General features: G+C 39.7%; 1 protein-coding gene across 7 annotated transcripts in view; it reads left to right on the forward strand.

The window, feature by feature from the left end:
• The first annotated feature begins 1,621 nt into the window (after positions 1 to 1,621).
• Positions 1,622 to 15,616, forward strand: part of magi1b (membrane associated guanylate kinase, WW and PDZ domain containing 1b) — a 444,703-nt gene continuing 430,708 nt past the window's right edge. For all 7 annotated transcript variants that reach the window (XR_011357460.1, XM_069937122.1, XM_069937124.1 and 4 more), the window contains exon 1: positions 1,622 to 2,342. Coding sequence is in view for 6 of the 7 variants with exons in the window: in XM_069937122.1 (XP_069793223.1) it covers positions 2,045 to 2,342 (298 nt within the window). In the remaining variant the exon portion in view is untranslated. The remainder of the gene's footprint in view (positions 2,343 to 15,616) is intronic.

Genomic DNA, 15,616 nt, shown 5'->3' on the forward strand with positions numbered 1-15,616 from the left:
TGGGATTTTCTGCACAATTTCTGTTACAGATAGTGTGTCTTTAATCATAATCAATCACATGTCGATGAGCAATTCAGAACAAAATCTTTGGTTTGATCATTAATATAACCTCTGAATCTTTAGACACTTAGTTTATATGAAGTAAAACTAGTCAAAGTTTCTGCTCTTAAACATTTTCCACCCACTTTTTTTGTAGATGTAGAACTGAGAAAGGATTGTCAAGACCCTGCTTCAGACAAATCCTTCTTCCCACAGATGCTACTCTACCTGCTGAGGCACCCCATCTTTTTTTTTTGCTCCATATTCCAGCATCTGCAATCTCTTGTGGCTTTGCCCTATGACAGCCCCTGTCCAAATTAGGTTCTTCTGCTATTTTATAAGGTTTGTTTATGCAATGTGGACACTGCTGACAAATCCAGCATTTATTCGACATGTCTAATTGCAGGTGAGAACTCATCAGTGAATTAAGTAATTTGTCTGGGTGTTTCTGTGGGGAGTTAACCACATTACTGTATTTCTGAGACCCACATATAACCACATAACCAACAATCAGACATGGATCTTTTCTTAAGGACAGTGGTCAGAATGACCTGATTCAGAAGTTTTGTAGCCACCTTAACTTTCTTCGCAAGAGTCCTGCTGAATTCCTCCAACTCTCACTCTGTTCCAGCTCACAGCAGTCTGGAGTAACTCAGAAAATGATGCAGCATTCAGAAGAAGTAAAGGGTAACCAACATGTTGGGCCTGGCCTCCAGCACGTTGTGTGTTACACTCAACCCCAGCATCTGCAGATTTTGGGGTTTTTAAAAAAATTTATTCACACTGACTTCAGATTTACAAATTAACGTATATTTCCTCTCTGTGGAATTCATGTTTTTGGACCATTCAATAAACCTATGGATTATTAATTCACCGGCTGCATCACCGCCTGGTGTGGGGGATTGTGGTGGGGAGGGAGGTGGGCGCCAACACCTCTGACCAGAAAGCCTTGCAAAAAGTAGTGGACGCAGCCCAGTATACCCAAGCAAAATTCTCCCCACCATTGAGAAAATCTGCAGGGAAGTTGCAACAGGAGAGCAGGACCCTCACCACCCAGGACCGACTGTGTTCTCGCTGCTGCCGTCAGGAAAGAGGTCTCGGTGGCACAAGACTCGCCCCAGCCAGTTCGGGAAAAGCTGCTACCCCTCCACCATCAGACTCCCCAACGACAAACTCAATCATTTAAGGACTCTGAGTTTATGATTGACTTTTTTTTTCTGTTTGGCAGTTGCTTTACGTTTTTTACTTTATCTCTCTTTTGTACATATTTTCTTGAGGACAGTTTTTTTTGCACTTTCTCTCAGGAAAGAAAAAAAGAATCTCAGTGATGTCATGAACACTGACAATAAATCTGAACTTCCAATTCAAGATGTTGGTGCAAGTGCTAATTTCTCAAAGTTTTTTATAAAAAAAATACATACAAGGCAGTATTGTTTTTGCAACATATCTGTCTGAAGTTATTGCGCCAGTTCAATCGTAACGCCAAGGGAGGAGGCGGACTTTAGGGCCCCGCGAGGGCTGACGTGCCTCTCCCTTTGGCGATAAGAGGGTGGACTGGCGCATGCGCTTCGGCCGCTGCTGTGACCTGGAACAGAGTGAGAGTTTGGAAGAATTCAGCAGGACTCTTGCGGAGAAAGTCTGAATCAGAGTGGGTGACGGGTTGGAGCCGCCGGGCCCGTCCCCGGTGTCGGGACAAGGTCCCGGAGATTCGCAACGTTGGGAAGTTGGAGTTTCAGACCCCGGGAACACCCATTGCTGTGTTGGGAGATCGCGGAGGCTGCAGTCAAATGTTTACAGTGCCTTTGAAAATGAGAGGCTGGAGGTTCGCCGGCAGCAACTCTGGATCGTGCCTGTTGCTGAAGGTGGTCTGTTGGTGAGTTGGGGACCCGCTGACGGTCAAGGCCACGGGAACCCTTCCAAGGGTGGTGCAGGGGGAGTGAGCCTATGAACCGTTTATCACCTGTGGCGTTGGCGGGGCTGGGACTGGCTGCTGGCTGTGAGCACCATGTCGAAAGTGGTTCAGAAGAAAAACCATTGGACAGCTAAAGTGCACGAGAGCGCGGTGGACAGGAGCCAGGTCGAGGAGCTGAATGGCCTGATCTCGGGTGGAGCCGAGAATGGGGAGTTCTCCTATCTGAAGGGAGGGGGTCGGGAGCAGATCGTCTGCAGCATCGGGGAGCTCCGGGAAGGCGAACTCTTGCTGGAAGTTGATGGCGTGCACGCGTCTGGACTCCCCCTGGATGATGTGCGCACGTTGGTGAAGAAGAGCAGAGACCCGACCCGTCTGAAGACCGTCAAACAAGGTATGTGGCTGAGCTGACACTGGGGGAGGGAAGCCCAGCCCAGTGCGGGGGACCCAGTGGGTATCATTTGGACACTGTCCTTCTCCCCCACCCCTTTTCAAAGTGGCTAAGCCCACCTTCGGAATTCCTATTTTTGGTGAAGAGCAGCAGAGTTAATTGGTCTGTTGGAGAGTTTGCAGCGTAACAAGTTGAGGTGGCGCTGGGAAGGTGCCCAGGTTTATTCAAGTGGACTGAAGTCCAGTGAAGGATTTTACCCTGGCACCTCGCACCAGCTGGTCTCGCATCGTTTGGCACAGTGCACGAAATTGCCGTCCAGCTCTCTAAATAGGAGCACGCTGTTGGCATATTTATTATAAACATTGTGCTTCTTGACCTCCTCCTTCGTCAGACTCGTTCAAGGTCGCCCTTGAGTCGTAGCAGTCGCTTGAGGACTGTCACTTTTGTTTTCTTCGCTACTCTAGTCCAAGCCTCATGCTGCCCATCTAAATGAATATCTTCTCTGTTGCCCTTGGTTCTGCGTTTTAAAAACTTTTTTTTTGTTTATGCGAACTACTATTCTGGAAGAAAATTAATCTGAACAAAGGAAGCCTTTGCACCTTCAAGAGTGTCCGAACGGTCCTCATTTCGAAACTTCTTTTGTGTGTGATTGACAATGTCATTCATTTTGCCTTGTGGGTGAGAAAGCAAAGTTTGCCATTTCAGTGTTGCATGAAGTGGAGTGTTTCCCCTTTGTCAAGAAACACCATAATCTGAATTCAGTGGTTGGCTTTGAGCTTGGCAAGCAGAGAGATTTGGGAGTTGCTCCCAAGCCCACCCACTTGGCTTCTGGAATAATATGACCTTGGGTCCAGGGAACAAGGGAGTGGGTGGGAGAAAGAGAAATGCAGAACTCATTATGTCAAGAAAAATCATGAACAGAGTTGTGTTTCAAGGCTATTTTTGATAACTGATCATAAAAGTCAAAAATATTCCTTGTGGTGATGTGTTTCTTCCTGTGTCTTTCATTATGTGCATAATTCTAAGAAATTTCTCTTGTTTGATGAATCGAATGGTTTAAGCATGCATTGATTACCTTCCACATTTCTTCAAAGTTTTTCTTCTGTGTTGGGTGTCATAATGATAAAGTTCTGCCTGTAGCTGTTTCTAAATTTAAAAAAACAATCAGCTGATCATGGAGTTATCATCTCCTATAACTCTCTTCATTCCCCATAAAATCAAATCAGAATAGTTATGATTACGTGAGGTCCATTTACCAGTATGGTGAACATAATTTATCCTATTGACCTATAAAACTGGAGTTGCATTGAAAGATGTTATTTTAGAGACAACTTGAATAGTATGTTACACTGGAACCAGTTTGACTTTAAGTAGAATTATATACAACTATGGAGTATTCTCAGATTATGTCATCTGAATAAACATGTCTTGGTTGTTAAAGATTACTGAGACAAATTTCATATCAACATTTGAAGAGAATAGTTGCCCAGCTTTACAAGGTTAGTCAGTGCATTTGCTGGCAATTGAAAAAAATGAATTTAAGTATTGAGGTACTAATGATCCTTCTGGTTCCACAGAACATGTTGTATCTTTCAATAATGTCTCTCTGATTGCAGGACATTTCATAACCTTAAAAGAGAGCAGTTCAAGTGACATGTTTGTTTTATAAATATTTTAAGTGTTTTAATATATTTTAATATATTGTGGTCATGTCTGCACAATCACAAGAAAGCCGATTTTAAAAAGAAATCACTTGACCGGAAATATGCCACCTGGCCCCTCAAAGCCTGCCCTGCTGTTTAATATGACCAGGCTTCTACTTCTCTGCTGCATTCTCCCAATCTTTCAAAAACTTATTCAACTCCACTTTAATTCCTTGTATTGAGCTAGCCTTCACAAGAGAATTCCAGGAAGAAGAAAATCTATGTAGTTTGCCGAATTCAACATGACTACAAGTATTTCTGTGATGGGCCTCGGATGTCTACTTGTTGTATGGTGATTATCTCATCATTGATAATGGAGTGAATGCTATATTAACTTAATAACTTAAGAAAAGCCTGTTTGTTTCATTCTATGGAAATGCACATCCCTTGAGCTTTAAGAAGTTTCGTGTTCAGTGGTAATGACCACATGTATCACTTGTTTAAATGTTGAAGCTGTAAATGTTTCCAGTTTCCTGCCATCGTACCTGTGATTCTGGAACTGCATTCCAAACAAGAATTTTGTTTATTTTGGTCAATTATACACAAAATTACCCTCTTGTGCATTGTGTGACTGAGTGATACAGGAGTAAGGTGATCATTCACTTAGTGCGATTGGGTGGCATGGGTTCATGGGCCAGAAGGAGCTGTATACTGTGCTGTATTTTTAAATTTAATTTAAAAAAACCTTGATTTGCCATTCTATTGAATTATGGCTGTTTTTGTAGCATTTTGCTATTTACTATTTAGTGTTAAATAGTCTTTGATTTTGACCAATAGATATTTGTCAAAGCTCATTCCCAACATCCACATAGTTGAAGTGAATTGCCAATTTCTATTGCCCTTTTTGTCTAAAAGACCCTGTTGCATTTCATTCCTTAATGTTTGATGCTTAATTTTAAGATTTATTTCTTAATGTTCGAGTTTCCTCCCCCTCCCCACCTTGTGAGCTGCATGTTTCACAGCATGAACCCTTGTGAGTTCTATTATGATTTTAAAATGGGCCTTGTGGCCCACCACATCTATGCCAACCTTTTTTGCTCACCACCAGTAATTGCATTAATCCATATGAATATTGTACAGTATAGACCCTTCAGGCCCTGATGTCTGTGCCAACCTTGATGCCAACTTAAAGTAATCATGCACATGATCCATTATCCACCTATATCATACATCTTCATACGCCTCTCGTATGCAATTTAAATATACCTAATATCTGTTTCCAGCCGTGTGTTGCAGGCACCTACCACTCTGTTGGGGATGGGGGGGCGGGGGAGAGAAAGGCAATGAACAAAACAACTTTTTAAATAAAACCTCCCATCTTCAACCCATGCCCTGCAGTATTTGATGTTTTCTGCCTGGGAAAAAAGACTGGCAATTTTCTAAATCAGCCCCAGGGGTCATAGTAGTTTTAAGTAAACAATTTTTTTGTTGTTTTTTTTATGTAGTTGGTAGAAGTAGAGAAGAAATTTTGACTGCTTTGCAGGGAATGGGGACCTGAGCTTTGAGCAGAGTCGGGGGGTCTGTGGGGGAGGTGGGGTGGGGGGGAAAACGTCAAGAAAAATAAAAGGTTGAGAATAGCTGTTCTGAACTATCCATACTTCTGTGCCTTCTGCCTGAAGCAAGTAGTGAGAAAGCAGTGTGATGGGGTTCCTTCATGATGTTGGCTGCCTTCTTGAGGCAGGGCCTCATGTACATGACTTCAGTGGACAGGAGTTTGGTGTCTGTGATGGATTTGGTTTGGTCTGAAACTTTTTTGCAGCCTTCTGTGTTCCTGGGCTGTGAAGCAATTGGTGACTATACTTTCCATAGTACATCTGTTGAAATTGAATTGAGTGTTGACTAATGTCAAATTTCCTCAAACTCCTTAGAAGTGGAAATGTTGGTGTTCTTCAAAGTTGCCTTGATTTGCTGGCCCCAGAACAAGTCCTCTGAGATGTGGATTCCAAGGAAACTGCAGCCAATGAACACAGTTGCGTGGTCCCTCTGCCTCTCCTTCCTATTTGGCCATCATTTTGGCCATTGAGATCAGTCATGAGTCCATTCTTGGTGACCTGAATACTCCACAATTGCTGCTTATTAGTGACCCTTGTTATAAAATGCTCTTTTATGGGTTTCGGCCCAATGGACTTGTCTTGCAGGCTTATCTGGAAGCAGTTGCTATTTAAGGTTATAAAACAAGCATAAGATGGTTTGGTTGAATACAAATAAAGTGTTGATATTCGTGGATCCATATATGAATCAATGCTTTCAGGAGATGAGAAAATAACTATGAGATGAGGAAAGTTTTTTATTGCTGCAAATTTTAGTTAAGTTATAATGTAAGTTGTCTGAAGATTGTTGGATTTATTTACTATGTTACATATAGAAAAAAATTCCGCAAGGCATGCCTTGTAGTGTATTTAAACAAAAATTAGTAACAAACAACGAAGACAATAGTAGAAGTGATGGCAGATGGGTTTTTTTTTTAACAGTTTAAGTCAAAATGAAGAGGGAGGTGTATGGATAGAGAAATTTCAAGTCAGAATTCCAGAGATTAGGGCCTTGATGACTTGAAGAGTGATAGCATTAGTAGGAAGGGGGAGGAGTTGAGTGATCACACAAGAAACCAAAGCTGGAGGAATGCAGTCGCTCCAACCTTGTGGTCCTGGGGAAAGCTAAAGAAATCAGGGGGAGTAGAAAAATAAATAAGGTTAAGTGGAAATAGAATTGTAGGTTCTTTTTGTGGCTTAATTTTTATGGGGGGTTGTTGGAAATGGAGTTCCAATGTGCCATATTTGGGGTGTTTCACTTTTTATTATTTTTTTCCACCAGTGTAGCTCCAGCTCAGGTTATACAGAGGTCACTTGAAATCGTGACATAACCATATTCACTTTTCTCATCTGGGATTACTTGACTGGCTGAGGGGGACTGTTTACGATTCCACATTTGTGTCTGATCTCAAGACTGTAGTTGGAGCAGTTCTGTGCTGTGTCTCAAGAATTTTGTTCCTGATTTTATTCTTTTAACATCTTGCAATGCTGTATTCTTTAACTTGAAATTTCAAATCTTTATTTTTTTACTAATTGTAGCATTTTGAATTTCCAGAATCATGTCAGTTTTTTAAAATTTGTATTGGAATTGTAAGAATAAAACTTGGGTTACATTAGTACTTTAAAAATACTCCCTGTGGCAGAGTTAAAATTAAGGATATACTGAATTCATTATATAATATTAGCTTTCACTTGTGGAATTGAGCCCCTGAGAGAATTATGTTATTCTATCTGCTTCTTTCTCTCTCGTGCTTTTATAACTGACAACAGTTGTTCCTATAGTTGAATTCATTCCCATGATTTGATTGTACTGGAGGTAAAGTTGTTACTTAATGCTCATAGTGGGAAAAATTAAGTTCACCAGAATTTTAAATGGCTTAATTTGGGGCAGCATACTGTTTCAACATTGTGACATTCAGGGAGAGTGTAATTTTGCAGATAGTTGCCTTCAGCTTGACCTATCAACAGATGGCAGCTGTGAGGCCAGGCATGAAGCCATTCGAGTTGGCTACCAAAACTTAGCATGGCACCCACACAGTTGCCACCTCTTTCTCTGACAAAATGCATTAACCTGTTGTGAGAGAGACAAAGCAACTGTCTTACTTGAAGAGAGAGAGAGGTTTTAACTACAGCCTCCTAAATGGACTGAAAAATATAGACAGGTGTGTATGTTACTATTTCCTGCTTTGTCTTTCTCTTGAGAAATGATGCTTTGCAAAAGCTAAAACATTATCTTAATTTCCTGCCTTTTAAATGTTATTTTCCAGACTTCCTTAGATCATAAATACACATGACCCAATTCCTGACCACTCTGAAATTGTGACATTCAGAAATGATTTCCTTTCCACCTTTGCAATTAAAATTCATTTGCTCTGTGTGAGCTCAGATAAGCATTCAGAATTGGAGTAGACAACAGCGATGGCTTCTCACCAACCACAAGTTGGGGATTACTGGCTGTGCAGGTGCCTAACTCCTGCAGACAAGTGGAATGGGGTTCATACTAAAACACCCACAGCCACTCACCCCTTCCCTCTCATATCTATCCTACCCCTTTCTGTACTTAGTGGGTATGTTGTAAGTGAAGGTAAGCTCCATGGTGATGAACAAGGTTAACAAGGAGTCAAAGCTGTCTCATTGTATCTTGCTGATTGCTCAGTGAACAGAATGGATGGTTGGCTTATTCTTCAAAACCCAGCAGCAGCCATCAATGACTTGCCAGAAAGGTTAATGTTACACTTGTGTCATAGTATGAAGAAGAAAAAAATTTGGAAGAAAAATTCAGCTATTCCAATGCTATTAAATATACAATTACAAATTTGAGAATCTTGGTATTACTATGTCTCCTTCTGTACCATAATTTTTTTTCCCGAGATGATGAGAAGATTTGAACAGAATTAAAGGAAACATTATTAAATGAAGACTGGAAGCAGACAGGGGGTGGGGAGGAGGAAGAAGTAACCTAAAATTAGGGGGGAAAGAAATCAATATTAATGCCATTTCATTTAAGGCTTTTCAAGCAAACTGTTGTTTCTCAAGTTTACACTTGACTTCACGAAGGCAATAGAGGAGGCCAAGAACTGTCATGACTGTGTGGGGAAATTAAAATAGCTATCAATGTTAATTCTCCACATTAACCCCAAACTTCTAGCTTAGAACTGCAGACTGAGTACAATTATTCCATGACGTGATCACCCAATGGATCTCTGATATTGAAACCATATCAGGTGCAAGAAATGCAATGGATTAGTTTAGACAAGGTGCATGTACAACTCTGTCCTTGGATTGAGGTGAAGAGGGGAGATGTTGGGACAAGCATTGCACTTTCTGTTATAACTAACAATAGGAAGTGCCTTGGTGGGGAGGGGGGAGGTGGTGTGAAAGGAGAGAAGAATGGACCAGGAAGTCACTAAGAGATTGAACTCTGTGGGGGAAAAATGGATAAGTGGGGAGGGAAGAGATGGGATAATCTTGAAGATGGAGAATGTAGAGGCAGCTCGGCCATGTTCTGTTTGGTGGAGTGAAAGTGAAATATGACAAGTGGAAGCGATGCAGATAAGGAAAGCAGGGGGAACCACATCTCTTGAAGAAAGATCTTTTGGATGTCCTGGAGTTAGGTTTTTTCTACCTGTCTCTCTTCCTCTCCCACTTTCTTCAGTCCAAAATCCTATCACACATTTGCCCATGGCCTTCCTTTTTTCTCCTTTTTATATACTTGATATCGCACCTTCCAACTTGAGCCTCAATGAATGGACCCAACCTGAAACATTGACTGGCAAACTCTACCTGGAATATCCCAGGAAATGAGACCAAACCTGGATCACCGCACTTTTCCCTGGAGAATGTACTGAATTGATCCGAAATTCTTCTAAGTGAGGATTCTTGATTTTGAAAGACTTGCAGTTAAACCTGATATATTTTCAATGACCCTGAAAGTGTGCATATTTTATAAACAAAAGATTTTTAAAAAAAAAGTTAAGGGGAAATCTTGGAGACAGACAATGGTTTAAAATAATTTCAAAAGAAAGGATTAAGTCATATTCATATCAGACTTGATTTTAAAAATTCCTAACAACCTGTCCTGTGTGTGTGTGTGTGTGTTTGCTCTTTTGAGATGAAGAGTTATAACTTTTATAACTCTTAATATTGTAACAAATGTGTAGTTTTGAATGTGTTTCAAACACACTCCAAATTGAGGAAGTTGGCCAAGGTTGACACATTAATGAGTTTAACACTGTTTCCCCTCTATGGTGATGTTGAATGATGTACTGATTTATTGTTCAGGTGAGCAAAACAATATGATCCTTTTTTTTTATATAGAATTTTAAAAGCATTTTAAATATTTTTTTGATGAATATCAATAGTTATGGGATGTATTGCATTGTTTGTTATGTGCACAGAAATGTTGAATCCCTGATCTTGAATCATATTTGTTATGGAATGGAAGCCACACTTTTCTGTTGGTAAAGCAGTGAAAGAAATCTACCAATGAGTCATCCAACTGCACTCTGGCATAAAAAGCTATGAGGCTGTTCAAAAACTGAATTTGAATGAGCCTTTTGCCCTTGACCCAGCTGCTTACATACTGATTATGGGTGTTGGGTTGTCATGGTGGTCCCAAATATTATGAAAACTGAACTCAGAATCCTCAAAATTTATTGGTTACTATGAGCATTAGTTTTTAAAATATTGAAATGTTTAGAGGGAAATTACAGGAAGCTTTTTGGGAGTGAACGTCATTGTGAACAAAGGGATCCTGTGTCCTTGTTGTGTTCTTGGTACTTTTCCTGCTTGATGGGATGTTTTTCCTGTTGTTCTGTTTTAGCATTATAGTTAAAACTATTAACTTGATAAATTTTGTTCAGGAAAGAGAACTTTATTACATTTTCAGATGTAGTATTTTGTAAAAAAAAAAATTGAAATATTGGATAAAGATTTGTATTGAAGTAAATGATCTGACCAGCATTAGTTATGGCATTGTTGGAACCATTAAAGTTAAATTGGATCTTGGTCACAAGGGCTTTATCAGAAGTGGCTTTGTTATTGACCTGCATTTACACATGCACGTGCACACACGCACACACAGTGATTCATGAATGCCTTGCCTAAATATGATCCAGGTATCTCCTGTAAAGCTGAACCCAAATGTCCCATAATTCCATAGTGTCAAAGTTGATTTGAAAAGGGGATAAAAGCACGAGTATTTTCCAATTGAGGCAACGTGGCCAGACTAACAAAATAAATTCCAGCTCCTGTTCTTTTATATCAAAATATATGATAAAATAATGATTATTTGCTCTTATATTGCATGCATTTGGATTAAAATATTGAGGAATTATTTTCCAAACCCAATAGTTTGAAGAATGCATTTGTGTGCAATATTTCATGACCTTTAACAAAATTAAATACACCCAATTTACATGTGATAAACTCTTGTAAAGTATAATTAAACAAATAATTATTTGTTGAAGGCATAGTGTGAGGCAGGAAGGTTCATTCAGATAAGAGGAAGATGTTGAACCTATTTTTTTTATATGAAATCTTTGAAATACTTGGTGCATTCTTTCAGTCCTACATGATTCTTTAATGCCATTATGGCATTCTTGTAATTTTTTTTTGTTGCTTTAATGTTTTTTCTAACTGCCCTCCTTTGTGTGTTGCCAGAGATTGAATTTAGTTCTAGTTTCCTGCAGATGTTTTAGCTCTGACCTGTGCTCATAGGAATTTATTCTTGGGATCCATTCTGATTTGCATATGGTGCTGTTGTAGATAAGGCAGAATTTTGACCAATTGAGATGAATCAAAGATGAGAAGAATATTGAAAATGGGCAAGTATGCAATTAAAAGGAATGCCACAATTATCTGCCAGGGTCCATGTTTTCCATTTCTGATAACCAATCATGTTTTACTAATGAAGAAATGTACCATCAGTTAAATGCTACAGAAATTCCATTTGAATGTTGAAGAGGGCAGAACCTTAGCAGTGGTTGAGCCATTTTATTTCCATTGCAGTGCATTCTAAATCACAGAAGTACTAATTAAATCACTTTAATCCCAAATCTGCTTATTTTGAATGAGAATGCAGGAATGATATTTTAAAATTGCCATGGAGAGATTTGAATATACACTGGTGTGTACACTCGATGAAGAATTTGGAATGAGGTTGTCGAGGATAAGTGTTTCCTTTGTACTCTGAATGATGCAATTTTACTTCTGTAACCTCTGCAATTTCTTAATTAGCGTCAGGAGTGAAGCCAAAGCTGTAAAACTTATTTATAAAGCAGCAACATGCCATTTGCTCATACTGAGTGAGTGGATTTTGAATTTTCTAAGTAACATTATAAGCTGAATCTGTACTTCAAAGTAGTCCAGATAACAGAAATCTGAAAGAAAAGGACAAAATGTCAAAATGCTCAGGCCAGGTAGCCTACGTCCAGAAACTTTTTTGGATTGATGACTTTTCAATTGAAATGTCAAGACTTTGAAATAGCACAAGTTACTCATTTAAAATGGGTACACTTTTCTCTATGCTCTAGCAAGTTTGGTTTTAGTTCTGATTTAAACTGATTTCTATTCTCCCCCCCCCCCACACCATTTAGCTTTGGTATTTTTGTGTTATGGTTTCGGTCTTAATAGTTATTTGTAGTTTAACAAAAAATTCCAATGTTTAAATGGTGGTAGAGAGGGTTCAGAACAAGGTGAAGAAATAAGATTAAGATGGGAAACCTATTTTTCACAGAAGATTATAAAGCCATAGAATATAATCTGAGTTGATGCCTGAGCAGAGATCTTGCCAGCATTTAAAATTTTATTGGATGTTGAAAGGAAAGTGTGGTATGTAAAGGTATGTAGGAACCCTGTGGGTCAACAATCCACCACGTCAAGGGGGGAAAAAAAGTAACAAACATAAATTGGCTGATGTGGCATTTCAATGTACTAAGAAGTAATTCACAAAATTCTGGATGAAGTAAAGACACAAGATGCTGGAGAAGTTCAGCAGGTCAGGGTCCTTTATGTAGCAAAGGTACATAACTGGCATTTTGGGCTTGAGCCCTTCATCAAAGTAATAAAAATGTAAAAACATTCTTGTGAGAAACTTTTTTAATTTCCCCTATCTTTACCAGCAGATGATACTGAACTGCTCCCCAGTTATCTGTTTGTTCATCCCCAAAACTAGTTTTCATCCTTTCACCTTGAAAGCATTTCAGTATTTTATTGCCCCTTAAGCTACCTGCTAAAATTTTAAAAAAAGTTATTGTCTTTGAAAGAAAGACAAAAGCTGCAGATCTTGAGCAAACAATGAACTGCTGGAGAAACTTAGCAGGTCAGGCAGCATCCGTGGTTAGAAATGGTCAGTCGATATTTCAGGTCCAGACCTTTGAGGTTGAGAATAGCTCTGACAATTCTGCTTGCTTTTAGTCTCTCTCATACTTGATATAATTTCAGTGAAGTTCAAGTCTCCTTTAGCTTTATGTTTGAGATTAAGATTGCAAAATCGATACCAAATATTTGTGGCAAAATTATCAAGAATTTCAAGTAACATTTACAGGGTGTCAAACCTTAATAATTGGGTGAATGTTTTGTTGTGTCTGTATTATCACCTTTTCATGCACCTTGATTATTTTTTGGCTTGCCTGACAGCCTCCCACTTTTCTGCTTCCAGGATTAAGAGAAATTCATGAATCAAGCTTTTTTTTTTAATTTTTCACACGATAAATCACATTAGCCATGATATACACTATTTCTTTTTCACACATATACAGTGACTTTTTCTCCCCCCCCCCTCCTCCCAAGCCACCCCCCCACCCCCCCCCCCCTCATCCATTTTAGGTATACAATCTAGGTTGCATTAAGCCAGTCAGACAATGTTGTCATTCAACAAAAATACACCAGAAATTCTACTGAGTCCATTCTTTTCTTTCCTTCTCCTTCCATCAACTTAGGTAATGTTTGTCCCCGGTAGGTTTTCGCTATTGTATTTAATGTAAGGCTCCTATACTTGTTCAAATATTTCAATATTATTTCTTAACCTATATGTTATTTTTTCTAATGGAATACATTTATTCATTTAAATTTAGTAGTTTCTTCCTTTTAATTTGGTTATGTATTCCCTTACTATTTAAAGTCATATAGTTCAGCGTAGCCCTTTTATATTTTGTTTATCTTCTCTTTCCGTTTTTCCATCATTACCTTTCCTCCTTTTCCCTTTCTGTTTTCTTATTTTCAACTCTTTATAAGACAACATTCCTACAACAATCAAGCTTCATTTAACTTTGTCCTTGCAGACCCAAAGACAGGCTGCAATTGATCCTCTGTGTAGGGCGGAGGTTTGTGTAACGAACAGGTCACCAGGCTGCATCGTTCCATTTACTTGCCAGCTTCTGCAGAAAGTACTGAATGACAAAGTTACATAAGTAAAACACAAAAGTCTATAGACACTGTGGTTGAAGACAAAATGACCCTAATGTTCAAGACTGGCTGACACAATTGTACATCTTAAAATCATGTGAAGTAGCACAATGTGAATAAGACTTTTGAGAAAGGTAAATTACTGGATGTAGTAATTGCACATTAAGATCACACAAATGTTTGTTGTCATTTGATCTATTTTTGAATAAACATTATAGGCCCTAACAACGTAACTGCTGCATATGGAGAATTGAGTGCTGGCTGTGCAACAAGAGCATCTTTATATTTGTGTTCATTGAAGAAGTAATTTTGCTCACAATATCATGGATGATGAAGTGTGGCATCAACTTCTCTATTAGCGGTTTAGTGATTTTAAAAAAAAACAACTGCTTTGGACATGTGTCCATCGCTGCTCCTTTCTGTTTCTGTACCCATGTCCTGGCTGCAGAAATCCACCTGTTCTTCCTGCTCCACCTGTTCCACCTTTGTGACGCAGCGCATTCCTGAGTCAACCACCTGCTAATCTTTCAGGCAGTCAGGTGCTTCCTATGTTAAGTCAGTCTGACTTCAGGCAGGAAGTATTTGTGCAACATCAAACACTGAAACCAAGTGGTTTCGATAGTGATTGGATTGCTGATATAATTGTCTTTCTTTGCCAAACACATTTACACACTGCAATTTCCTTGTTTTAAATCCCTATGGCAGCGAACGTTGGTGGGTAAATTAAATGGTTAAACCCGTTTGGCCTGTTTCTGCTCCATAAATGGTTTTTGGTTTGTGAACTGAGTCCTGCACACATTTGCATAAAAATTGTCTGGAAATTAACAAATTTTTCAAGAAGTTTATTTCCTTTATTGCTGCTAGCAATGCACAGGCAATTTGACCGCTGGGTGGGTCACGTCTCCAGAATGGAGGACCATCGCCTTCCCAAGATCGTGTTCTATGGCGAGCTTTCCACTGGCCACTGTGACAGAGGTGCACCAAAGAAAAGGTACAAGGACTGCCTAAAGAAATCTCTTGGTGCCTGCCACATTGAGCACCGCCAGTGGGCTGATATCGCCTCAAACCGTGCATCTTGGCGCCTCACAGTTTGGCGGGCAGCAACCTCCTTTGAAGAAGACCGCAGAGTCCACCTCACTGACAAAAGGCAAAGGAGGAAAAACCCAACACCAAACCCCAACCAACCAATTTTCCCCTGCAACCGCTGCAACCGTGTCTGCCTGTCCCGCATCGGACTTGTCAGCCACAAACGAGCCTGCAGCTGACGTGGACATTTACCCCCTCCATAAATCTTCGTCCGCGAAGCCAAGCCAAAGAATGCATACCAACCACGAGGCTCCCATTCACACTAATTTCATCTCCCAGCACTTTGACCATAACGTCTTGGCCCAAGAAGACAAATGTACATTTAGATTTTCAAAAGGCCTTTAACAAGGTGCTGTAGATGAGAGTCCTTAACAAGATGACAGCCCATGGAATTATAGGAAATTCCTATAATTGCCAATGCTAGCATTGGCTGATCACCAGGAAACAGAGTGGGAACAAAGGGATTCTATTCTGATTGGTTACCAATGGTGTTCTTCAAGGGGCAGTATTGGGACCACTTCTTTTTACATTGTATGTTAATGATTTGGATTGT

This window comes from Narcine bancroftii, chromosome 5 (genome assembly GCF_036971445.1).
Source record: "Narcine bancroftii isolate sNarBan1 chromosome 5, sNarBan1.hap1, whole genome shotgun sequence".
Taxonomy (NCBI): domain Eukaryota; kingdom Metazoa; phylum Chordata; class Chondrichthyes; order Torpediniformes; family Narcinidae; genus Narcine; species Narcine bancroftii.